Genomic DNA, 27,173 nt, shown 5'->3' with positions numbered 1-27,173 from the left:
CACACACACACACACACACACACACACACACACACACACACACACACACACACACACACACACACACACACACACACACACACACACACACACACACACTCACATTTAAAAGGCACAACTCCAGTAGACTAGACTGCATAAAGCAGCTTAGCTTCTTTGGCTCAGCCGGAACGGTACATTCTACTCTTGACTGGGTATTTCTTCAATCCTGCCCCTTTTCCCTATTGTAATTAGGCCACCCACATCCACACAGACATGGGGCAGGTATTTATCACATTAGGGACTAAAATCTTACATCAGGGGAATTTGCCTTCCTTGGGGACAAAATCTGGTCCTCGTGACCATAAATATCACTGTTACAAAAGCATGGAAACCCAACATGTAGTGGCCAATCCCTCTTGATAAAACAGTCCAAGTGCTTTCCACACTGTTGCCTTTACAATATAAGCTTTAACAAAGAGGGACTGATGGTCCAAAACCAGAGAAGTTAGGCGGATTCATAAATAAATCAATAAATAATTGTTCATGCTAAAGTAGCTCTGGCACAACAGACACGCACTGTACTATGCGTATGATTTGGGTTGCGTTGCAGTTATGTCATTTCGTACATGTTTCATGTTTCACTTTGCGTGTCAGGCTCGGGTCTATTTAAGTGGGTGTGTCCGCCATGGCCACCAGGACCACGCAGCTGATTGGTCCCTTTATGGAGCGTTTGATTGACGGCAACGAGAGCCAATGAAATGACGAGCTCTGACTTGCCCCTGAGCAGGCGACGCAGAGGCAGCGTTTGTTCGGGACAGCGAGACGCGCCTTTTACATGGGGAAGGATTATATCTGGGTTTTTTTGGGTGTTACAAACGGATGCAAACCTTATAGGACGGGGTTTTGTTGAAACGTATCGGCAACGGATCTGAAGAAAGTGGAAAGTCGCTTATTTGACCGCTTATCGCCGAAGTTTGGAGCATTTTTGTTCCGGAGGAGGGCTCGCCTGTGGATTCATGCAGACCTGGTATGCAGTTTTCATGCGAGCGACCACAGTCTGCCCTGGTGGACTCCACATTCTACTCAAACTCATGTTCACAGACGTACCATATTTTTAAACGACAATTCACGCTACTTCTACTTTCGTCCTGTGGCTTTTCTAACTTGTAGGTGCCCAGCACGTTATATATATATATTTTTACGTCTATAATTTGAATGATTTTCTACATTATTCGCTACATTTCATATTTTGCCATCAGCAGAAGACCTTAGATGTTCACAAGCTAATGAAAGAAGCAGCTGGGAGCAACACACTGACCGTAATTGCTTTGTAAAAAGTTTAGTGCGTCAAGTTTGGAGGTTAGACATCGCACATGATAACATGTACATGTAATAGAAAGTGTAGAGATCCATGTTATAAGTAACGCATCTGATCTGACAAATGCAATGCAAATGTTGGCTGCCTCAAGCTGCCCAATAGTCCTGAGGACAGAGGCTGAGTGTGAGGAGAGACTACTACTGCCTTCTGCTTATCCAACTTTAAGTCAATATGCATTCAAGCTATTTGTCTCAGTCATTCAGAGCTTTCATGTGCCTAAAGTAACTGGATACAAATATCTCTTGTGTTACAGAGCCTTTGGGAAGTATTGTAGCTGAATGCCTTTCACTGATGGGTACATATCGAAGGCCAAACTCATCCGCAGAGAACAGGAACTTTGAACGACTGGAGAGAAACTATCAGCGTCTGTACCAGTGCCATATGATCTCTCATAGTCCATTGTGTGATGTGTTGTTAGTAAGAAGTAACCCTTAAGACATCAGTATGAGTGCAGAAGGATACCAGTACCGATCGCAACATGATTACAAGAGGGAGAGGGATGAGGACATGGACCTTCATGTGGGGGATATTTTGTTAGTAAGCAAAGGCGCCCTGGTGGCTCTCGGGTACAGTGATGGAATGGAGCAGAGGCCAGAGGACATCGGGTGGTTGCCAGGCTTCAATGAGACCACTCAAGAAAAAGGAGACTTCCCTGGGACCTATGTAGAGTACATTGGGAAGAAATGGATCCAACCGCCCACACCCAAGCCCCGGCCTGTCCGACCGTTACCTGTCGCCCCTGGGGTGGACAGGGCTGAAGACTCTGACTCAGAACTAGGTGAGATGGCCTCTATGCACCAGCACCACACAGCAGTAATGAGCTTTTCCTGATGACTCAGGTGTTGGCCCTTTATAGGGCACTTAATTGAAACTACTTGCTGTTTCCATTTTCCATTTTGACTTAGGATGTCTTATTTTTACATATGCTGCCATACATATATTTCTTTGCATCTGTTAAAGTAATCTCAGTCTTCTATAAAATTACTGAATACAATTGTATGAATAATTACAACATTTAGCTGTAAATTAAGATTAAAAAAAGTCCACAGAGCCGCGTCGCGCGGCTGAAACTGCTAGGCTATTTGACCGCGCCGGGTTAGGGTTAAGGTTAGGGTCAGGGTTAGGTTAGGGTCAGGGTTAGGTTAAGGTCAGGGTTAGGTTAGGGTTAGGGTTAAGGTTAGGGTCAGGGTTAGGTTAGGGTTAAGGTTAGGGTCAGGGTTAAGGTCAGGGTTAAGGTCAGGGTTAAGGTTAGGGTCAGGGTTAGGGTTAAGGTTAAGGTTAGGGTCAGGGTTAAGGTTAGGGTCAGGGTTAAGGTTAGGGTCAGGGTTAAGGTTAGGGTCAGGGTTAGGTTAGGGTTAAGGTTAGGGTCAGGGTTAGGGTTAAGGTTAAGGTTAGGGTTAAGGTTAGGGTTAAGGTCAGGGTTAAGGTTAGGGTTAAGGTCAGGGTTAGGGTTAAGATTAGGGTTAAGATTAGGGTTAGGGTCAGGGTTAGGTTAGGGTTAGGGTTAGGGTTAGCCATGAGGCTACATGGCTGTGCCACGGCTCCTGAAAGTGGGGAACTAAAATGCATGTTTTAGTTCTGGTTTCATTTGTTCAAAGAGAGCGTAAACAATCCGTACCCAGGTCAGCCACACTTAGGACTATGGCATCTGTGAAGGAGCTGAGCAAAAGCTCGGTACAATTGCTTGTACACAACTATAGTTCCCTCCGAGAGGAGAAAGGGAAACAAAGCCGTTAAACCCAGACATATGCCTGTGAATATTGGTCATGCACCTAGTGTCTTTCACAGAGGGCCTTAAGACCTTCTTTCATTGTTTTCTAGCCCAAATCAGAAAAACATCGGCTTATCAATGTGCACCTTTTATAATGATTTGTAAACAAACAACACTTCATGGGGATGTGATCGGGCCACGTATTGGTTTGTTAGTGTAAATGAGGGCCACTGGCCCAATTGAGCCTGAGCATTGCATGGTTCAAAAAGTCCAGAGTGAGTGCGTCTTATGGCCTTGAACTCACTGGCTGCGTTTTTTGCCTTATGAATTCATAAAAGCTTCCCTTTTTTTTGAAGCATTTTATCTAGCCACCATTAGGGATGGTGCAGTAACCAGTATTCAAGTGTACTGTGGAATTGAAATGCCAAATTAGTTCTTCAATATATCAAAGCTTTTAATTTGATTTTCTTTTACAACCTGATAGAAAATGTGTATTCCTTTTGTCCTCCAAACCTTAATATTCCCCTAACTCTAAATGACTAAGCAGTAAGGCCTGTACAGGAGCTTCATATGATCTCAGTTGTTTTGGTTCCTGTCATTAACGACACGGCTGCTAAATTAAATAGGTTGTCAAATTACTGACCTTTTGCCCTTGCTAACATTCTTTACAAAGTTTTAGAAAATATATATCTAAATATTGGAACTGTATTTATTATAATCAATTTGGATTAAAAAAGGAACATGGAACTGAATTGTATATTTATGCACTCAAAGAAATTATTGCAAAATATATCTTGGTTTTAAATTTATTTGTGTGTTTTATCAATGCCACAAAGGCATTTGATAGAGTATGAATAAAAAGACGTGTGTCAAAATATTTGATTTGAAAATAGTTTTCTGCTATGCTAATCAATTATTGAGAGTGTAATGGGATATTAGCCTGGAAACCTTTTAATATCCAAGAGTGAAATTGGACAATGCTCTGTCAGAAACCTTTCTTGTTAGTAAAGGTGGCCGACAAGAAAGGATTCACTCACCATTTTTATTTAATGTATAAATTGATCAACTATCTCCAAAGGTAAGCAGGTGTAAAACAGGCTGTGCAGATACAGTGTGAGAAATGCACTGGGCAGAAACACTCTACAATCATCAATTCAATTTTTTTCAACAGATTTTTCTGCTGTGCTTTGTTTTTGAACTTTGTCTATGGCCCACCTTGTGTCTGAAATTAAGTAAATACAAACACAGCAGTACGCTGATTTGAGTTGAAATAAAGTCATTTTACAGACAAGGTAAACCCCAGCCCCTGTTTCTTTTGGTTATGATAGAGGTTTTTTTTGCCTTTCCATACACATTTTGACATACACATTCAGTTGGGCGTGGAAATTGGAAGAATCTGGAATAGATAGAGAAATCTGGGCTAAACATTCACTTTTATAGTTTCTATCCTTTGACGTGTAGGATAAAAGTACATTTTTCAAGGTCTTTTTTTTATTGTGGAGAAAAGAGGGCTATCATTTTTCTCTTAGACTGTTGATAAATCTTAATGGAGGCCCAGAACTAAATATTTAAGAGATTCCATTTTCCATTTAAATTGGAGGTCTTTCTAAATTTTGCCAGAAAGAGTGTTTACGCTTTTTCTCTATCCAGACTTTGGGCCGATATTCTGAAGAAAATGCATCACATTAGGTATGGGAAGTTCTGGTTTGGTTGAATATAGTAGAATCTCTTACTGTTATGTTATTTATTTTTATATATATATATATATATAACAAAACACCATCAATTGTTTTTGATTGTCTAATATTATATTGGGCCAATGGATCCAGGTACAAAGCAAACAAGAGGGGGGCCCAAGCACAGGCCTGCCTCACTCCTCTTTCCAGAGTCAGTAGGTCTGTCAGGTCACCATTTTAATTCTTGATGTTGGACCATCGTAAAGAGCCCCAATATTTTTGTGTGTGATTAAGTCGTCTATTTGAAATTTATTCAGCACTTAAATATAAATAAATAAATTTGAGGAGCTAACAGAATCAAAAGCTTTCTGCGTCTGAACTGATTATTACAGCTTAGTTTAGCTGTTTTTGTATATGATTCATTATGTGGGATCACCTTATGTTATTTTGTGTTTGTTAATAAGTTTGATCATTGTATATTACATTTTGGAGTATTTGTTCCATTCCGCTTTGGATATTAGAGATATGGGTCTGAGTTTTTTTTATGCGACCAGTTAAAAGTTGTTAAAAGTAGAAGAACAATGAATTTTTTATTGCTTTATACCACTCTGAGATGAACCCATCTCTCCCCAGAGATGTATTGTTCTTAAGTCTCTTGAGTTCACCCTATATTTCCCAAATTGTTATTTCAACTCTTATTTTTAAAATGTTGCTCTTCGGTCATGACAGGCAAATTGACGGTGTCCAGAAAATAATATGTGCAGATGTCCTGCTTGAGCTGCCAGTTTGGCCATCTTCATGTTCAGGTGTGGCTGTGGTTTTGTGAGCGAACCTTGATGTTGCCAGTGTGTTTGTGGCATAGAATTAGTGGCCAGCACCTGGCAGCTTGCTGAAGTCACTTTCAGTATTTGACTCACTTAGAACAAGGGGACTGCACATACTAAAGTCTTATTTTTGAGCACGGAGTAGAATTTAGTGGAAAGGAGCATAACTGACAACTACAGTCCCAGAGGACAATGCTGCCTTGAATCAGGCTATAGCAGTGCTACACAGCTTGTACAAGCCATGTGGTAGTGTAGATAGTATCTGCATGGTTAAAGCCTTATTCCAGTGTAAAGTCCTGGGAAAGAAACATTTCATTTTTTTGGCTTATTTGAGTAAACTCAAAGGGCAGTAGTGCACAAATTAACATTTGTATTACCACAGAAGCATGATAGACCCCGTAGCATTTTTGTGAAATTCTTTTCTGTGGTTTGTTATCCGGGAAAGATTGAGCACAGACTAAAGGAGCATATGAATGGCTGGGTCGTGGTTAAGTGGCAGCGCTGCGCTTGAAGCGGGTGTGAACGTAGCACCAGCAGAAGAATGCTCCCTGTGTGTCGGCTCAGAGAGGCACACACAGGGGGAGATGGGGCCTCTGAGACTGGGACAGCACAGAGCTCCTTCGCTGAGGGGTCAGTGTGAGGGACGCAGGAGTATCTGAACTGAAGCTCAGGGCTTTTTGAAAGGCAGGACTGTGGGTGCTCCCACTGTGTTTGTGATTTATTAAGCACTAGGGATCTCACTCCCTTCCTCCACTCCTCAGCACTGTCCCTCCCCCTGCACTGTTTTTATAGTTTCTACAGTCAGCTCTGATGGGGGAGAGCATGGGGCCTCCGCTTAGCCACAAGGGTTTACATGAGTGCAGCAGATGTGGAGAGGCCGGGCTGCGACACCAGCCTCATTCCAACAAGCCTTTTTTTAAAAACTTCTGTTCATTTGACAAGTGTTGTAAACTGTGATTCTTAGTATTTTCATTTTATTCCAGCGTTACGTTGTTTGGTGTTCCAGCTGTAAATAAACAGTTAACTTTACTGAATGCCTGGAGTGTTGGGACTATAATTGCTCGTTATCACTCAACGACAGAATGTGAACATTCTTTTGCATGTAGATAAAGCCTTACTGTGCATGCTCCTTCAGAGGTTAGTCTACGAGCTTGGTCTTGTTGGAAAAAATATGAAATGCCAGCACACCTTTGTATTTTCTAAGTCACCTATCAGTTTTCTACTGCCTCATACTTTTGCTCTAAAATCACATTATCCAAATATTGTTGATATGGGAAAAAACAACAAGTATCTGATGTCCCCCCTTCACCCCAGCAGGACTTACTATTTTTATCCCCAGGACATAACATAAACATTGTGGAATTGTAAAATAATATGTTTGTAGAGTATATGCATGTTGAAAATAAAGTGAAGGGGCGCGTGGTGTGTGGAGCTGCAGTTTGAGATAAACCGTGCTCCTTCAGTGTGCCTCTTCTCATCTGCTCCAAGCTGTGTTAGCTCCAACTCATCCATGCAACATGTATTTATTTTGTAGCAATCATAAATCTTGGTTCAAATCCAGATCAACATATTGTGTGAGCTTAGTACATTAGCTAAAGAGTGTATTAAGTTAGTTAAGGTACACAAAGAGACATTTGTCCTCTGCATTTGACCCATCCCTCAATGCCGCTGGGGCATGTCCTTAGGAGCAGTGGTCCCCGGGGACCCATCTTCAGATTTTTGTGCCAGGCTCGGTCAGGACTACCTTTGCTGGAGGATTTTACCTGGTCTATTTTTTGAGTTGATGGGGAAACTGGAGCACCCAGAGGAAACCCACCCAGACATGGGGAGGAACAAACTCCACACAGAAACCAACCAACTCACTTGGTTAAATTTGCTTGTTTGATAATTTATGATTTCTAAGTATTGCTTACACTGATTACAGTCAAGTTGGTCATAGTACATACAGTAATAGTAATAGTTATAGTATTTGGAATGCTATGGTCACTCGCTGTATAAAAGTAATTGAATCTGTGACTACTTATTTGTAGCGGCCTAGAGTAAAACACGACACGTAACCACAACATGAAAAATGTTTGATGCAATCTTGCTACTAGTTCACAAGGGTTCAGTGTCTGAATTCAAATCTCCTTTACTGCTGCAACTACTAATAGCTTGTCTGCAAGCAGGATTACGAGAAAGAGGCTATGACAGACTGACACTGACAAAAAGTAAGAGATGAGGTCAGTAAAAATCTCCAGTACAAGGCTACTACAGCTTTTTGAAATAGCTGTTTTTAAGAGGCCTTGTCCTGAGGACATGTGGTCCTTTGCACATGCTGTGCTGTCGAGGTGTGGCCTTATATAACTCTTCCAAGAAAAGAACACATATTGGCAACTGTGTTGATTTTTTTTCTTTTTCCTTTTCTGTTACTAGATGGCAGTTACACTACTCAAGTGGGAAATATCTGAAATGGAGATGATAAACCAATGGTCCGTGATAATATTAATATTTATTAATACATTAAGTAATATTTGCCAAAAAATATTTGATATTTTATAAGTTAATTTGTAGTTATTTTTTCAAATACAGCTTTCAAATATTTTACAGCCTTCGCTTTCGCTTCATTGATCTTCTATTCACATTTCAACTCTCTAGTCTGTTTTTAAAGAGACACATCTGATGCACAGACTGGGAATGACACAAACAAAAAATCCAAAATATATAGGAACAACATTTTTTGTAACAAATTCTCTGTTAATCAACATCACTGCTGTCAAAATAACTAATTGTGGGATGCCATAGTGTAGTACGTTTCACTGTGACAGTCCACATGCTTTGTTCTGGTCAGATAGTATTTCTCTGACCACATAAATGACACTCCTTTCCTAAGGAACCTCAGTGTGGCCTTTGATTCGTTTCTTGTTTAAGTTTTGGCACCACAACTGAACTGCGCAGGTCTCTTTCTGCTCACGACAGGGTTAATCAGCAGGCTGTAGCAACAGCATCCTGATTGGCTGTCACTCAGCAGCTACACTACCTGTTCCCTCCTGCAGGCGGAGATGTTGCCTTTACATGAGCTGTTCATACTTAGCTTATTTTTTGCCCTTCGAGGCCACTGCTATTGTGATTTTGGGTGTTGCAAAAATACATTGAATTGAATACTGTCTGTGAAACTGACATTCTTGCCCTACACTTAATTTTGCGTTATATATTTATGAATAATGCTATTCTGTGCGATAACCCCTCAACATTTTACTAGATTTATCTTGCATTTGGTCCCTAAGCTCCTCTGGGACTAGATGGAATGGCACAACCCAAAAGTGCAGGCTCTTAAGCGGTCTAAATATATCAGGTGTGTGCCATCTTCAGTGTAAGGAGCTGCCCTGGCCTGTCCTGCTGCAGTCTTCTAACCTGATCTAGTCTGACTGACTGGTGCCTCCCCTGCTCCAAGCATCCAGGCGTGCAGAGGCATGTCTCCAGAGAACTCCTATCTGGGTGCTTTTCCCAATCGCCAAGAGTCATATGGATTAGGTCTAAACTAGGGGAAAAAACCTGTATGAACTTGCTTATTGTTTGATCTTCTGCCAGGGCGGTTAAACCCACCTTAAATAGCTTGAAACATTTTTGCCATACTCTGTCTGCTACTGGATCCAATTCCATTGGTGCCAAACTATCTTGGTGTTGACAGTACTAAGAAGCAACTGTATCACTGCTGTCTGTTGTCACTCATGCAAGTAAATAAACACAGGGGACTGCATGCTTCTTCTCCTTTTAGTCACTGTTACTGAGGAAGAGTGGTAATATCCACGCCCTAATATTGTTCATAGTCATAATAATATACATTTTCTGTTTTCATTCAAGGAAAAAATGGAGGCAATGCAACTACCAGCTTTTTTTTTTTTTTTTTTAAATGATCTATATATTTTACAAAATATACTGCACATTAGGGCTGGTTAATTGCCTAGTACATGCAATACATATCTCGATACAAGGTCCGCTATACAATACGAATCCCGACACAGAAGTTGATATAATACGCGTACTGATTCATGATATCACTTAAAACTGGTGTTAAAGGTTTGCTAATATTATGTTTTGATTAAGTAGAATAACAAAATGATTTATAATTTCTTGTTCACACTGTCATTAATATCTGGATACAACTCTCCCATGATGAAGTCACATTTTCAGCCTTGATGCAGCAGTCTGTAGGTTCATAAGTGTAGAACATGACAGGCTGCGAAATAGAAGGGGGCCCGGGGCCCGCAAGCAGTTGAATCTCCGGCGGGCCCGCGGTTTGAAAGAGGAGGGGGCCCGCCGTGCCCCTCCTCGAAAAAAAACAAGATTTAACTAGTAATTTGGCCATATTCAGGGCATTTTCATCGCTTAAGTTTTGTTTTGACAGACATGCCCACGTCTTCTCGCTTCTCATTGGCCGAGCGGTCTCCGTGATGTAATATCGATGAAAGCGGGCATCTGATTGGCCGCTGCGTTCGTGTTGCGTTCACGTGTCCTCGGAAATGCCCCGTCTAATTTTCGGGGCAATGTATATATGTTAGTAGTTTATTTTGTAGGACTTGATTTCATATATTCCACAAGATCTCCTTGTGTCAAATGCTGTAAACAGTATTTATTTTGTATATAAGAAACATTATTATATTGAATTAAACAGTTTTAAAGATCATGATCTCTGGTTTATATGATTCAGTATTTGTGCTCTTCATATCAAATAACAGATAAAAGTACTTTAAATTGTTTTACATGCTAATAACCAGGTTTAAAACAACACATTTATCTTGTTCTTATGACGCCGCGATGCCGCGCGCGCTTGTGGACCCCTGAAATTGCTTGGGGGCCCCTAACTTTGAAAATCTATTTCTCAGCCTGCATAGTGCTGCGTATCACTATGCGCATCTCTGTATCGATGCACGTATTACTCAGAATTTCGTCCCGATATTTCAGGATTTCGATATATTGAGCACAGCCCTACTGCATGTATCGATGCTGTAAGATGATCTTGTATGATTTACTCTTTGAATCTGATCACGGCGTCTGCAATCTTTGGACTCCTGTCCGTAAGGTTCTCAGAAACAAGTAGCATATCTGGGCACAGGGAAAGGTCATTCCTGAACTCTGCAATGGAAGCTCCACATGTCTCTGTCCCTATTTAAGGAAACGCTGGCCTTCAATCTCAGACTTCTGAGAACCCCCTGCTGCCTGACCCTCACAACCTAGTAGCCCCTGTGATATCTTCCAGATGACAAGTTGTCCTACATGGAGTTTTGTGTGTTTGTCTGTGTGGAGGATTCTTCCAGCCGCCTGCACTAGTCAAAAAGGCTGTGGATTAGAGATTCATGATTCGTTTTATTATACATTTGGGAAGTGAGTCAAAATAAATTGAAATGGAGGGGGGGTGGCTACAAGAAAGCGTCCATTTATAATTTCTGAGGATTTTGTGCACTTGGCTGAACAGGCCTGTCTTTCAGAACAGATCCTTTTCAAAATACACCTTTGCAAATCCAAACAAAATCCTGTCCAAGTCCTTGATCTTTTCATGTATACACCTGGGGACAAAGTTCTGAAGAAAATGTAAGTTAGACCTCTGGCCCGACTTGCCTCATATCAGTCTGTTTACGCAGTCCAGACCCCTGCGTCCGACCGCTAAAGCAAGCCTTGTGGTCTTCAGTTAGTTCTTTAATATCCACTTGTGTTTGAAGTTCAGTTTGCTCCTGTACCTTTCAGCTGCCTGTTTATAGACTCCATTTTAAGGGGTTTTGACAATTCAAAAGATATACTTTTTGTTTTGAATTGTTAATTACCATGGCAACTGTGCAACTTTCATTGCACACTGAAATATAGGCAATATATTGAAATTTAGATTATATCGTCTATCTTATGTTGAAGATATTTGTTGAAGATATTTGAATATCGAGTATGTTGTTTGTAATAAACAGTAAAGGCATTTCACATTTGTTTGATAATCAAACCTCAACCAATACATTGAAAGACATGTTTTAACACACTTCTGTTGACTTTATTTAATTCCATCGAAATTTTATCTTGATAGTTTTGTCAAATTGCCCTTCCCTTCTCTGAAACCCATGGATATCAGGGCTCTCTTGATTAGGGATCAGGTCGCTTGTTGTGATTAGGTACTTGTTGTAACTTGTAACTTCTATCTTGTATCTCGTATGGATTGTTCTTGTCTACTCGATGCTTATTCCCTTTTACCTCGTTTGGGGTCCAAGGGTGCCTGCTCTGTGATGATTGCTTGATACTTGTATTAGTAATTTAACTGATCATTTAGTGGCTTATAAAAACAACATATTATAATGTTTTTGCTCCTCCTTTTCTCCAGGTTTATGTCTCCTTGACCTGGCAGAACAGTTCAGTCTGCCGGAGACGGCCCCCCCTCTGCTTGCCCGGATGATTCAGGCTATTGAGAGAACTGGTCAGTTTCACAATTAAACTGAAATGTTTGTTAAAATGTTTGTTATGTTTAAGGGGCTGTTTACACGAACAGGAGTTTTCACAAATCTGCAATGTTTAGCTATCGTATTGGCGTCAGATTTAGTTAGGCGTGCTTTGTGCATTTTACTGACCATAGTTGTCTTATAAACAGGGTCTAAATGTCTCGTCTCGTGTTTGCAGGTCTGGAAAACCCCACACTCTATCGAACGTTTACTGCAGGAGGTGGATCTGAAATTCGACAGTATGACGACAGTGGTAAGGATCTGACTTTTCAAGTAAAAAAAAAATATTATTTTCTTAAATGTAGTAGTAGTATTTTTGGTATAAATGTTGGGTGAACTACTGGTAATAATGAAGTCAAAATGGAACTATGCATATTTCAGATCCTCCTCCTGTGGATTTGGATCAACTTGAACTCCCCGTCCTGTGTGACAGTCTGCGCCGGTACCTGCAGGATCTACCCCAGCCCATTATCCCACCCGCATTATGCACACAACTGATCCACACAGCCAAAGGTGAGAGTAAATGTTGCTACTCTAGTTGAACCGTTTATGCAACTGAAGCAGAGCGCTGACGTAAACCAACACTGCTCTGCTAATTGAACATTCAGTTCTTTGTCTGTAACACTTGTGACTTGTTCCAAAAGCTTTTTATAGTTCTTTTTCTGTGCACCACAGAGCAATGTCATATTTACTCAACTTTTTTGAGTGCAAGCAGTAACCAAATTCTCACACCACACTTTGCTCTGTCGTGTTGCATTCTCTTGCTGTCACATGGCCAGAAACAGGATATATGTGGTTAATAGGAACTAAAACAAGCCTGAAAGTTTATCTGTACGATCTGTGAGCAGCCAATCACCTGCTAGTGTACCTTACGCTCGTTGTCAACCGCACTGTCTCTCTGCGGCTTGTAAACCGACTGCACATGACACTTTTTTCCATCTGCTCTTTATTTGAGAGAACATCCGCTTCTTCTGTTGTCTTTTGTTCTTTTTGTGAACAAAGAGTTGATTAAACTTGCTTTATGGTTCTACAGAGGTGACAAGCCCAGAGGAGTGTGCTCGGTTGCTGCGTCGAGTCTTCAGTGCTCCGGGTTTGCCTCCACAGTACTGGCTCACCCTCCAGTGTCTGCTCAGGCACTTCAGCCGCGTGTGTCAAAGCAGCTCCAAGAACCTGCTGTCTGCTCGGGCCCTGGGCGAGATCTTCAGTCCAATTCTTTTCAGGGCGCAGAGCACCAGGTGGGAGCTGTGCACAGGCCTCACTCATGCATTCTCTGTGTTAAAGGTAGAGCAGGCTACAGACAGGCTCAAGTGTGCAGACTCAGACATACAATACTGTGGCATCCAGACACTCAAACATGCACACAGACGCGTGCAAGCACATTAACAAGCAAAGCCCCATTTCTCAGCACTATCTGCCCTGAATACCTTTCAATCTTTCTGCCAACAGCTGTGAACCCAGCTCAGATACCCACGTCAGGATCATTGAAGTTTTGGTGGCCAGTGAATGGACAGACAGCCATGCAGCACCAGGTAACAACCTTGTTACTATGGACTATTTAAACAATTTCCCACTGTCAAATGCATCTGATAAAATAAGTGGTATTGTCACATCAGTATAATTTCAGACTAATTTTCCATGCTATTACTCTGGTAAAGGCATATACTCGATACAATTGCAATACCATAGTGAAAACAAATACACAATGACTGTCATTCACTACGTTCACATACAAGAGAGTGAATTGATTCCAAACGGGTATGTGGTGTGTTCAGAGTCATGTGCTCTGTTAGTTTTCCACATAGTGTTATGCTTTTTGGCCAACAACATTTTGTTCTGATCAGACCAGAGCACCTTCTTCCACATGATGTGTATTTTAAGCTAAAAGACATGCTACAATAAAGGCTTTTTCATTTTTTAAAAAGATTACATTTACAGTGTGCTTTGGTTTTTCTTTGGGAATACACATATATTGTTATACATATTTTGCTACAATTTATACCCAAATAGATTTGAAGTACCCACGCAGCGCTCCTTATTAGGCCCGAGCGCCACAAGCTGGCGAGAGGCCTATTAATCTCGTAAGGCCGTGCGAAGCACGGCTGCGAAAGTGCGCACGTAGTGCGCACGAAATCGAGCGCGAAGCGCTCGCCCACTTCCAAACACTCACTAACGCACTCCTTCACTCACGCACGCCCCGTGCATACTAATTAATAGTAGGAAAATGGAACATTACCGTTGTAAACGGGCGAAGCCCGTGCAAAAGTGCGCACTAAGCTTCGCGGTCGTCATCCCCATATAAAGCACTCATTTGCCCTAAGTAGCTCACGAATACGTTCCCCATCTCTTGCATGTTCCATGCATATAAGCATGTAATGCAAAAATTGAACATTATTACTGTATAGAGGGCCAAAAACACAAAGTTGGCGGAGCCCACTCAAAATTAACGAAAGTACCCGTCAGTGACCAGGGACCCACACCATGAGGTAGGAAAGCGCTCGCGCTTTCCGAAAATGTATAGTTTATGATATTTGAAAAATGGGAAACATTGTTTTCGCATCGGAATATTCTTCTTCTTCTTCTTCTTCTTCTTCTTCTTCTTCTCGGGACCAACCCCCCTATTTTTCACCCAGTGAACATTGACGAAAAGTCACAAAAATGTTCACACCTCTAAAAATCGTGCCTCTCTACATTCTGGCTATTTCCCTTTTCTAAAATAAAAAAATTGGCGCGTCAGTGCCCCCAAATGTACCAAAAATGCATTGAGAGATGGGAAATGACCCCAAAAAAATCTGATCGTAGAATCATGAAATTTGGCGCAGAGGTAGATGGTGACAAGAGAAGTAAAAAATATTATTACGGCAACGCCGTCCGCCCAACCAAATGTCGGCCATATTGCTTCAAAAATGGCTAAACATGATTTTGGAGTTTTTCCAAACGTCATACTTTTACGAACTCCTCCCAGGGCGTTGGCCCTAAAAAGCTGAAATTTGGTGAAAATGCTACTGAGGAGTGGGACATCAAAAGTTATCCAAATTACATTGATACCTCTCACGGTCTCTGTGCGGCGAAGCCGCAAACTGTAGCTAGAATTTCAGAAATCTCCCATATTTAAAATTTCTGCCGTTTGCGCAGATAAAGTCCGAATTGCGTCAAATTAGAATCAGTTGTTAAACTCTTTGCCCTAAACCCACTTGAAGTGAAATAAATTCATTTGGCGCCACAGCGCCCCCTACAGATTTTATATGGAGGTTAAATGTTTAGTTTTGCGAAATTATATGAAATTTGATACACAACTCAATTTTAGCATCCCCATCAAAAAAGTCAATGAGAGCCATGTCATAATTGTTATGGCGTTGCCGTAACGATGACCGAAACCTTCCATGTTATTCCAATGGGGAAATCGCCAGAACATGTTTACACTTTATACTTTCACAAACTCCTCTTAGGGCGTTAGCCCTATTAACCTGAAATTTGGTGAGACTCATCTTCAGGGGTGGACCATCAAAAGTGATCCACATTTTTATTCAAAGAGTCACGGTGTCTGTGCGGCAAAGCCGCACATTGTGCCAAGAATTCAAAATAAAATTGCTTTTTGATGGTAAAACAAAGGGGAGAAGATGTGACAGCGTCACAGATTCAGCAGTAGGCGCAATAAAAGAACAATTGGGGCGCGTTAGCGCCCCCTCCTCTTGCGGCGTGGCGGCGGCGTGGCGAGGGCCGATCATTGCCGCTTGCGGCTATATTTTCTATTTATTCTCATACCTTCTCCCACATGGCTTCTGGCAAACTGCAATGAGGATTTCTTATTGCCATTTTCAACAAAGGCTTCTTCTTACCATTCTTCCATAAAGGCCAGATTTGTGTAACCTAACCCTGCTTTAGATCTGAGCTGTGGATCTCTGCAGTTCCTCCAGAACTAACATGGGCTTCTTGGCTGCAGCTCTAATCAGAGCTCTCCTTGTTTGGCCTGTACGTTCTGGTAGACGGCCGTGTCATGGTAGGTTTGTAGTTGTGCCATACTCTTTCCATTTCCGGATGATGGATTGAACAGTGCTCCGTAGGATGTTGAATGCTTGAGAAATCTTTTCATTACCGAACCCTGCTTTAAACCTCTCCCTAGAGACTAGCACAGCTACGTTTGTTGTTTTCATGATAACTAGAGGTCTGACCATTTGCGCTTTGTGGATTTGGGAGAACAGATTTGCACTTTGCACCACTCGACCACCGGCCTAATGGAATTTTCAACACATGTATTTTTACGAAGAATGCATCAGTATCAGCTCAGATATTGGAAAATTTAATAGATCTGGAATTGATTTCAGATTTCCCGCTACTGATCCGATGCTCCAACTTCAGCTCAGTCAGTTGATGGCTGTGAATGTCTAGAATTCTTTCGCTGTACACACATTTATTTATATTCCCTTGTTTTGGTATCAATTTGTATTACGGTATAATATACTCAACAACTATAAGGAAGATGAAACTCGACCTTGTCTTGGTTTATTGAATTAGAATTGAACATGATTTGATGTAGTCTTTAATGTAGCTCAGGTAGCTGATGGCAAACAAACAAAGCCTTGTCTTGACAAATGTCTTGACAAATGCAGCAGACGTTTCAGTCCTGTGCGTGGCTTCATTATGTTTTTACAGCTCTAGTTAAAAGCACTGTTGTTGTCTGCCACAGAGGCCCATCTCTGGCCCTGGCTGTTTAAACATTTTATTACCTGTTAGGGCTATTTATAATTTGAGCGTGGGCAAGTCTCGGCTGTCAGTAATTTGCACCTGCAGGAGTAGTTGCACTCTGGTCTAGAGCGGAGGGCAGTGAAAAGACTGGTGGCACTCACATTTTGATGTTTGTTTTTTAGGGTTAGGGATTATTATTATTATACAGTGTCTTAGAAGCGTCCTTACTATTCAAATAAGTCTCACAGCGATGATGAGGAATGAGTTGTAAAGACATGGAGATTCTGTCTGTAGATTTCTGTGAATGTAGCGTTGCCATGTGGCCGACTCATAGTGATTGCGTGCCTATTTTAAGTAAGCGACAAAGGCCCACTTAGGTTTGGTAGGTTAGAAAGTTGACGAGCTCCACAGAGCTCCTCTTGTTAAACTGAGGCCTGCTCTCTGCCTCACTGCCTTACCCTGGCTCTTCAAATGTTCTCCTTGACTCAAAGTGCCGAGCTCAGCAAATATTTGAAACTTTGCTAGTTAATAAGTTGAAACACCCTTTGACTCCTCCTTTACAAACACAGAGTGAGAGAGGGGAAGGGGGAGTGACCAACACCCGTATGTGGCACGAGGCTGTGCTTGGAACTACTGCTAATCATTAACCTTGAGCCTGCGCAGCAGCAACGGGCCACAGTGAGGCAGTGAGCCACAGGCTGTTGGTGCTCAAGGCAGGAACTGAGACAGAGAACTAACTTGCCTTACTTTACACGGATTACCTGGATTTAATAAGAACTGCATTAAGCTGAAGCCTTCTAAATTTGTTAGCCTTTCGGCGGAATTAACTTTGAATTGGACTTCAAAGGGATTGTGTTGGACATAATTTAACTGCCTGGAATGACTACAAAATATGCATAACCTCTACTGTAAGTGCATTTTCCGTTTTTCTGTTTATTTAGTGTTGGAACTACATGGCACAAATTAACTTATATGGTGTCCACAAAAGGACACTCTGAAATGTTGAAATGCAAACTTGTATCTGGTGTGACCATTTGCCAAAGTTACTGGTTATTGGAAAGTACTGGAACACGCAGTCGTATGCGCTGATCCAAAGCATCCCAAACATGCTGAATGGGTGTCATGTCCAGTGTTGTGCCATTCATCCACATTCATCACCTCATGTTGCAACATGATAATGCACGGCCCCATGTTGAAGGATCTGTACACAATTCCTAGAAGCTGAAAACATTCCAGCTCTTGCAAGGCCAGTATACTCACCTAACATGTCACCCATTGAGCATATTTGAGATGCTCTGGATCAACGTTTACGGCGGCATGCTCCAGTTCCTGCCAATATCCAGCAATTTCAGTGGCCATTTTGGTGGTGACACCTGACACTGACTGGTATAAGTTGATAAGTTTTTGACATATAGATGTGTAGATACAGACATAGGGTTGGTGCCAGGTTCATTAGGTCTAGCTTAACATTTTCTATCCTGTCGGGCATCAATGTGCCTCTTTGTTATTTCAGCTGATATGAGCAGGTTGCTTCACTACATTATATGCTCCTCGGTGGCCAGATAAAACAGTAAAACATTGTTATTACTGTGAACATTCTTTTTTAAAATGTGCAATATGTATATCAATAAAAATAAATATGAAATATGTTGCAAAAAGAGCAAGAGATTATAAATATAAAATAGGTTGTAAACATCCAATTAAGTGATGGTTCTGAACTTTTGAGGTTAAGTTGACAGTTATTTAACTTCATGTACAACATGTTATAACAGATTTCTGTTGATTTAACATATCTAAATATTGCTATCGAGAAGTCCAAAAAATCCTGAGATACTATTTTTTGTCAATATCATCAATGCCTACTCTATGGTATCTTAAAGTGCTGTATGTGCATGTTTATGACTGTGGTTAAATTTGTGCAAAATGGTCAGAGGATTTATTTAGTTCCAAGTTAGATTTTTGTGCGATTGTGTACTGTTATTGTATTTAAAGTAGTTAAAAAGTATAAGGCTAACCTTAAGAACACTGTGAAGCAGGGCACTGTTCAACTTAATCATTGTAGGTTACTAAGAACTAAATCTTTTTTAATAGCCCTGAGGAAATCAATCTCTTGTGCCGTCAGCCTAGTGTCACTGTGGGATTACAGGCGTATTTTGGTGCCATTGACCGGCCCCGGCTTTATCTTTTAGCTGCGTACGTGCTGCAGCAGCAGTGCTGGCTTTGTCTCAAGTGCCAGCAGAGGGTCGGACTATAGCTCAGCATGACACATGAGTAGGGGCGGGGCCAGTCGGGCTGCAAGAGTCAAAGAGAGGGAGGGAGCGATGACGCTGGGAAAAGCATGGAACAGGCTGCGGCTGCTTTGCTCCTCCTTCTCACCGACTGATCCTACTCATGGAGACACTAAGACGCACGGCTACAGTCATGGAGGATTTTTGTACTCTTTAGTCTCTTTACTATCGGCTCGCTGCAGTGTTGTGAAGAAGGCAGATCTGAGGTGATAGGCATTTATATGGTCTCATTGCTGTGAGAAAAAGAAAGATGCAGGAATGGTGGACATACCCCCAATGTGATTGGCTGTGGTAAGTGATGTAACATGTTACTGAGCAAGATACCTCTGATGCAGCTTGGGCTTGATTAAACTCATGTTTGTATTTTAACAGTGAGGAATACACACATGTTTTTAAGGGACTTTGTCCAGTATCTAACTCTTCAAATGTTCCAGCAGTGTGTCTAGATTGTGATCTTGTTAGCATTCAAAGTATGCTGCATTTAAAACAAACGCAGGCAGTTTTGTGAGCTTGATGTGAAGTCTCTGAATGGGCTCAGTCCTGCATGGTTCATTACAGCAGGAAGGGTGTTAATGCACAGGAAATGAGCAAAGAGACATTGCAGATTTGTGGGTTAAAAATAGTCACTTGCCATGGTTCAGCTACAGCTAGGCTTCACTGTTGAGCAGCCACTGCACAATTTAACATGTGTGGTGTTGTGTAAGAGTTAATAAATGGTAAACTTGTTTGATCCTGCTTTCCGTGACTAGATTTTTGAGAACTGTATAATTCCGCACACTGCTGTTTACTTTAATCAATGAAAAGGCACACACAATTGTCGCATTGGTTTTCTGTTGGTATAAAAATGACCCATGATTGAAACTATTTAAACTCCGCTTTTGCATTGACGTGTTATTTTTTTTGTTACAGCTCTACCTCCCAAGCCACCCAAGCCTTCAGCTGTGCCTAACAACGGTATGAACAACAACATGGCTCTTCAAGACGCCGAATGGTACTGGGGAGACATCTCGAGGGAAGAAGTAAACGAGAAACTCAGAGACACTGCAGACGGTACTTTTTTGGTGCGAGATGCCTCTACCAAAATGCACGGGGACTACACTCTGACATTAAGGTCGGTTATATGCAAATAAAATGACAAGACGCACTTTGTTTTATTGTAACACGCATTTCTTATTTTGGTTACAGGAAAGGAGGCAACAATAAACTAATTAAGATATTTCATCGAGATGGAAAGTACGGCTTCTCAGATCCACTGACATTCAGCTCAGTCGTTGAACTTATCAATCACTACCGCACAGAGTCACTGGCTCAATACAACCCCAAACTAGATGTGAAGCTGCTGTACCCTGTCTCAAAGCACCAACAGGTACAGCACTCTCTATTGCACGATGAGACCGACAATTGTTGTATTTCTTAAAGATGACAAGTTATGATGGTTTCTCCAGGATCAAGTGGTGAAAGAGGACAACATTGAAGCAGTGGGTAGAAAGCTGTGCGAGTACCATCAGCAGTACCAGGACAAGAACAAGGAGTATGACCGCCTCTATGAAGAATACACAAGAACATCACAGGTGGGTGCCCCTCCCTCCGTACGTTGCTACTCGACTTCTCTGTCTTTTACTCGAGCGTTAATACGAGATGTCTCTGCTTCTAGGAAATTCAAATGAAACGCACGGCAATCGAAGCGTTTAACGAAACGATCAAGATCTTTGAAGAGCAATGCCAAACACAAGAGCGGTACAGCAAAGAATATATCGAGAAGTTCAGAAGAGAAGGCAACGACAAAGAGATTCAGAGGTGGATATTGTGTTCTTCGGGATACAGTGTTGCAGATTTGACTAAATGAACACTAATGAGAGGATGTTTTGGATTTTAGAATCATGGGTAACTACGAGAAGTTGAAATCCCGGATAAGTGAAATTGTAGATAGCAAGCGGCGCCTGGAGGAGGATCTGAAGAAGCAGGCGGCAGATTACAGAGAGATTGACAAGAGGATGAACAGCATCAAGCCCGATCTCATTCAGCTGCGCAAAACCAGAGACCAATATCTAATGTACGTATGGCACCTTCATCGTCTACTCCTCTTGAGGGTGTTAAGCCAAATCTAACCTGGATTCTCTCCACTCTTTGTCTATTTTGTAGGTGGTTGACCCAAAAAGGCGTAAGACAGAAAAAGCTCAATGAGTGGCTGGGAATCAAGAACGAGAACACAGAAGAGTGAGTTTCCTTTTGATCCAAAGTCAAAGTAAATGTTCAAGCTGAGCCATTGTAGTAACGCCTCTTTGTTTTTAGTCAATATTCTATGGTGGAGGATGATGAAGATCTGCCTCATCACGACGAGCGCTCCTGGAAGCTGGGCAACATTAACAGACTCCAGGCCGAGGCGCTGCTCCAGGGCAAGAGAAACGGTACATTCCTGGTTCGGGACAGCAGTAAGGCCGGCTGCTACGCCTGCAGTGTTGTGTACGTATCATAATGAAATCAAGCGTCACCGTCATGTGGGATGAAACCTTTGACTGACCTCGTTGTTACTTGTGTTTGCAGCGTGGACGGCGAGGCCAAGCACTGCGTCATCAATAAAACCCCATCAGGTTTTGGCTTTGCAGAACCCTACAACCTATACAGCTCTTTGAAAGAACTCGTACTTCACTACCAGCATACGTCTTTGGTCCAGCACAATGACTCCCTAAATGTGACATTAGCATACCCGGTGTATGCTCAGCAGAGACGGTGAGGAGCGTACCAGTCAATAGACACAAGGACAGGCCTTAAGGCAGTTTACGCAAACAAGACTCAGACTGGAAACAAGAAAGAAAACACATAAAAACCTGGAACATTTGAGTGACTGAGGCTAACCACAAGTAGCTCTCTGAATGTACTTGTCCTCTGCCCTTTGTGGACAAACTAACGATTGAGCTCTGCGTGCGTCCTTCTATTGGTGCTTGTTCCTCCCAAAGCGTTCCCATCTGGAATGTCTGCACCCTTCACATTGATATGTCCCACTTGCCACCATTTGTTGTTCCTCTTTTTTCTTTCACGCCATGTACGATTCTGAGCAAGGATTTCAGTGTGTAGATATCTGGAGGTGTGAGACCAAAACTCATCAAATCGGGAAGCGTGATGTTTGAGGATTTGTATTAACTGTTAAAGAGCAGACCATGGATCAGCTAAAAATGTAGCAAAATGGCACTTTTAAATATGTTTTTGTGACCTTTTTTATGTCTAAAGGGGGAGACTCCTGTAAGGACTTTTATGTGAAGTGCAGAGAGACTGGCTTATTACTGTTGAGCATTAGAAGTAAACTTGATCTCTACTGTTGGCAGGTGAAGCTATAAATGGACTTTGTTATGTACATAAAAAGTGAAACATCACAAATCAAATTGCACCATACCAAAGTTCCATCAGTTCCTGCTTAGATTTTATATTCTGATCCTGCTATGCAATTTATTTTTAGATATACCTTTTCTGTTGCAACCCACAATATAAGCTTGCTTTATTGCTTAAAGTATTTTTCCAATATAAAGATACAAGAGGATATTTTGTGTCAAAATGCCAAGATACATACAGAGCAGATTTATGATTTTTTTTTTTTTTAAAGATTATAACCGAAACATACATTTTATTATATTGAAATGAACTGCTACATAGATTAAAATATGACTATTTTCTATATCTTTTTGCTTTAAAATAATGATGTTCACAGGCAGAGCCTTGTGACTATCAAGCTGCTACAGTCACAGTACTATTTCTTACAAAGCTAAACATGCAGTTTTGGATGTCATTGAACTCTGAATGCTACGGTGGGATTTGTGACAAAAACGCCCCATACCACTCTCACAGTGAATACAACAGCAGAGATTTATTTTATTACAAAATATAAATAAGTATATGTTCTCACTTAAAACTCACAGCAGCCTGGTGAATGCAACTGCTGTGCTATAAATGAGTAGACATCATCCACTTTTTTTCTGTATCAGAAAATCACTGTCTACACTGGTGGATTACCATATTTCATATTTTCAATAGGCAACATATGCCAGTCAAACTGTTGAGTCCATCTCAGTGTCAAAAGTTCACAGTTCAGGTGCGAAGCTAAATGTAAGCGCTTCAGATGACTGTTATACCGTCATACTTATACTTAGTTATACTGTTTGACCACCCGATTCACCAATCTGTCACTTCTGGTTGAGACGAGAGGCCACAACAATTCAAAATGGCTTCACACAAATCTACACAGAGCTGTGCTTTTTCTTTTCTCTGTTGTTACAGTTTATTTTTGATTCATTTCAGATTTTAGTATTATTTTTGTCCTATTTGGTCAAATGGAAACCGTAACTATTGTTAACAGATAAAAAAAAGACAAAAAACAATAAAATATAGATTCTAAAGTGAAATTGACATGTATTTTATTTGAACAAGAAATACCCCCCTATGGTACTTAATGTGTAAATCTTGCCACTTGATTTCTTTTATTTCTTTTCTTTTTTTAGGGTCATATTGTTTTATTTAAACACCTCTTTTTCTGTTGGTGTCCCAGGCAAAATTGGACTGAAATTTAACAGTGTCTTTATCTTTAGTACTTAATGGGCTTTGTTTAAACAAAATAAAATTGTTCTTTTTAATAAACCTGTGACTGATGGTGATTTTTGCACATATGAATGTGTATGTTATTTAGCACTGGCCAATACTTTGAGTGACTAAGGGAAAATATTCACCTGTGTTTTTACATAACACAGTGGTACAGATTCCATTATTGTCATAGCAAAAACACATTTAGCTCACTGCAGTTTTGTTTTGGGCCAAGGTCCACCTCATGGCCAGACTCTTCTAGGAAGAGCTGCACTGAACCTACTCAAGCTCATACTGGATAAACATAATGCATAGGGTTAGATTAGAATATTATATGCTACGTTAACTAGGGATTTATAATCTCCAGAAACCACTTTGACGCTACAGGATTGAAACCATATCATGGTTTAAATGAGGACACTATACCTTATAATGATTGTAATAATTCCATCTCTGTATAACCTTTTTCAATGGTAAAACTGCTGCTGTCTTAACACAACATAAGCTCTACTTGGTACAGTAAAGTGGACTCTGCTCTTCCTCTTTGGTTGAGCAGCCTTCAGTGTAATGCAACTAGACCAGTTATAGAGCTGTAAGTGGTGATGTTAGGAGATAAGGCAACAGGTTCAGACTTTTTATCTTGAATAGCCTGATAAGAGAGTGCAAAGGCTCTCGGCTTTGCACAGCACTGAGTTAACTATTGACAGACACTGAACTTTGGACGAGCGACTCTGAAAGAGATCTCAAAGTCCACCTTGGTCTGGCCTAAAAAAAAGATCTATTTGTGTATAATGTAGGTTACTGACCAGGTTTTGCAAGGATGAAAGCAATTCAATCAATATTTGCAAACCACTGGAGCTAATGTTCAAGCCCATTACCTAATGAATAATGCCTACAAGGGTCTCTTAATAATCAGGGCGTAATCAGGGGTTACGCCAATGTGGTAACATTGGATCCATTCAAGTCTAGGCTGCATGTCTCTGTGCTTCTGTTTTATCCCAATGCTTAAGTAATCACTGCTCCCTTTCTCAAGCTCTTTTTGAAGATCACAGACTTATAAATTAACAAGCAGGCCTGTATGTTCCAGACAATGGCATTCCTGTGGTGGTTTGCCCACACCAGTCAGAGCTTGCAGCCAATTCAAAGCTGCGCCAAAGGCTATTAAACTGTAATGGTGACAGTGGATGATGTGTCTGAATGCAGTCAAGGCTAAAATATGACCCTTTTTATGCAACACACAAAAGCATCACCAAACATCAGCATGACTGAGGAGTTAATTATAGCCATCTTATGAAATATCCCAGAGTTGATCAATTGTGAGGGAAAGTACCTTCCAGATCATTTATTGATAAGCAGCATACAGATACAGTAGGCTCATAGCAACTGCTTCTTGGTTTCAATTCATAATGATGTTAGATTGGCCATCAAAACCAAGCTCAAAGTATATTAGTGTTTTAAAGTATGATCACATCTGCACATCATTTGAACAATCCTCAAAACACTCATCGTAATATAACGTTGAATGAATAGTCAATTCATATCCCAAAGATGAAAGTCTAGTGTAGCTTTTCTAAGTCAAATGTATATTTGGATAATTCTGGCTCTAGGAAGTTACTTTCATGTTTATTGCGAGGCAACAGAAGCTGTGATGGCCTAAAACACAGTAGCCTAGTGTTTAGCTTTAGCACTACTAACTTAGATTTTCAGTTTCCTCACAATCATCTTTTATGTTGTTATTTCACATCAGATCATTACATAACACATTACTATATTTGATTATTCTCTGTCTTTTTATTGCAGGCTATGACTTGTTTAGATGTCACTGCTAAAACAACAATAGTGCATCCTATTTTCTTTGTCCTGACGTTGTCCTTGAAGAAGATGCATTAACTACCAACCACTATGACGCCGACACTGCAGAACTGAGCGCTCTGTGCAGTTTCATAGAGGAAGTGTGTGCCCTTTTGCAAGTGAAAATGCTTCTCCGCTGAGCTGCTAATACTTACAGTAAGTGCACTAGTACTAAAGACTTATCAAATGTGGTCTCCTCACCAGAGTGACAGCTGATCAGACCTATTTATAGCTATCACAACACAGATGGGGATTTATAAACATTTCAAATGCCAAAGGTCAAGCAGGAGCTGACCCCTGAGTTCCAGTGTCCAGGGATTCATTGTGTCGCTAATCCAGTTTTGTTCAGTCAGCCCCTAAAATAAACCCAGGACTACGAAAAGCAAGCATAATCCTGATCAGTCCCTTCTGAACAGATCTGGAGATTAGGTCACTGCTGCCATGGAGGTTAAGACGATAACTGTTCACGCCAAAGTTAATGTGTTTTATTTTCAAGGAAGAGACATTATAGTAAAAAATATGTACTATGTTTTAAGGCAGGTAGCATTTATGCATTTACGCATTTATGCTATTGTCACTCACCAGTTTAAATGAGTCAGGGAGCTATTATTTATCAGCGTTATGGAAAGCAGTGCCCCGGCAAAGAGACTCCTCAAATGCTTTTAGCCATCAGGCCCTGCTTTCACGTATACGCTTTAGGACAAAGTCTAAACCCGTAGCCTGTTCAATATGTGTATTATTAAATTAAATGTTGTTTTCAAATATCTAAATGAGAATGATCACATTTATATTCACATAAATTACATATTAGTGAACGTAGATTCATTTTTTTACCTTCAAGGAGCTTTGGATCCAAAACGCCAAAGCACATTGAGCCAAATAATGACGTAAAGAAAATGTATTTGCAATCTCTCTGTCACAGGACTTTGGGGAAGCGTTTTATTTTTTCTCAGGCTCAGGTGGATCTGGATGTAGGTCTACGTGGGCCATTTGAATGAAAACTACTTAAACATAAAGCTGTGGAGCATTGGCCACTCATAAAAAGGTCAAGAGGGTAAAGGAAGGTAAGAACGGGTATAAATGCTCAATCCAACTCAATTGCCCCATTCAGTTTGACCTCAGAGGGGTTCCTTTGACATCTGGCACAGAGGCTGTCATGTAATTACTCTATCGAATCGACTATAGCATCAGATCTATAAAATCTGTGGTGATTAACTGAATGAGTTATGTTGCTAATCTTTGAAACAGGTCCATTAGCAGAGATCAGTTCCTATTTTGATTAGTTATAGACCTCATGGATGTTGTGAGGTCACTGACCCTCAGAGCACTCTCATTTCCAACCCAGTTAAGTCCACATATGTTTCAAAATGACTGCATTGATTAACAAAAGAATGGTTGCAAAGCCTGTCTCATAATCCGCAGTAATAAACAACAAGTAGTTTAATTTATTAATCACTACACTATACGTAAGTCAACCAGGTGGATAGAGTAAATCATATATTTAAGTCTGTTTATTTCATTTCAATTGTATGTATGTCCATGTCATGCACACACTAAAATGTACTGAACATGATTGCATTTAAGATTTTATATTTATGATTATATTTAAGATTTTCTAAACATTTTGTCCCCAGTTTGACCATTTTTGTTAAGTTTATAGTGTTACTTCCTGGTTGGACATTGGCAGCAAACATGACATAATATTTGTTAGAGAAGCCCGAGGTAAAGTTAATACAAACTACTAAATAGGTATTAT

General features: G+C 40.8%; 1 protein-coding gene across 3 annotated transcripts; it reads left to right on the top strand.

The window, feature by feature from the left end:
• Positions 1-1,752: 1,752 nt before the first annotated feature.
• Positions 1,753-23,623, top strand: pik3r1 (phosphoinositide-3-kinase, regulatory subunit 1 (alpha)). Of its 3 annotated transcripts, XM_072454429.1 has the most exons (14): positions 1,753-2,138; positions 11,912-12,004; positions 12,205-12,279; positions 12,408-12,539; positions 13,060-13,261; positions 13,473-13,555; positions 19,907-20,108; positions 20,183-20,363; positions 20,443-20,568; positions 20,652-20,794; positions 20,874-21,050; positions 21,140-21,214; positions 21,290-21,460; positions 21,542-23,623. In XM_072454429.1, exons 1-14 carry the CDS (start codon positions 1,805-1,807, stop codon positions 21,729-21,731), a joined length of 2,184 nt encoding a protein of 727 aa, XP_072310530.1. In that variant the 5' UTR covers positions 1,753-1,804; the 3' UTR covers positions 21,732-23,623. The 3 variants fall into 3 exon arrangements, with proteins under 3 accessions (XP_072310530.1, XP_072310531.1, XP_072310532.1); XM_072454430.1 differs by lacking the exons at positions 1,753-2,138; positions 11,912-12,004; positions 12,205-12,279; ... (1 more) ...; positions 13,060-13,261; positions 13,473-13,555 and adding an exon at positions 17,359-17,617; XM_072454431.1 differs by lacking the exons at positions 1,753-2,138; positions 11,912-12,004; positions 12,205-12,279; ... (1 more) ...; positions 13,060-13,261; positions 13,473-13,555 and adding an exon at positions 18,876-19,288.
• The last annotated feature ends 3,550 nt before the right edge of the window (positions 23,624-27,173 follow it).

This window comes from Eucyclogobius newberryi, unplaced genomic scaffold, assembly GCF_026437365.1.
Source record: "Eucyclogobius newberryi isolate DKJ021-1_F unplaced genomic scaffold, fEucNew1.0.hap1 SCAF_2, whole genome shotgun sequence".
Taxonomy (NCBI): Eukaryota; Metazoa; Chordata; class Actinopteri; order Gobiiformes; family Gobiidae; genus Eucyclogobius; species Eucyclogobius newberryi.
Note: the sequence above shows the minus strand (reverse complement) of the source record. Positions and strands in the feature narration are given on the sequence as shown.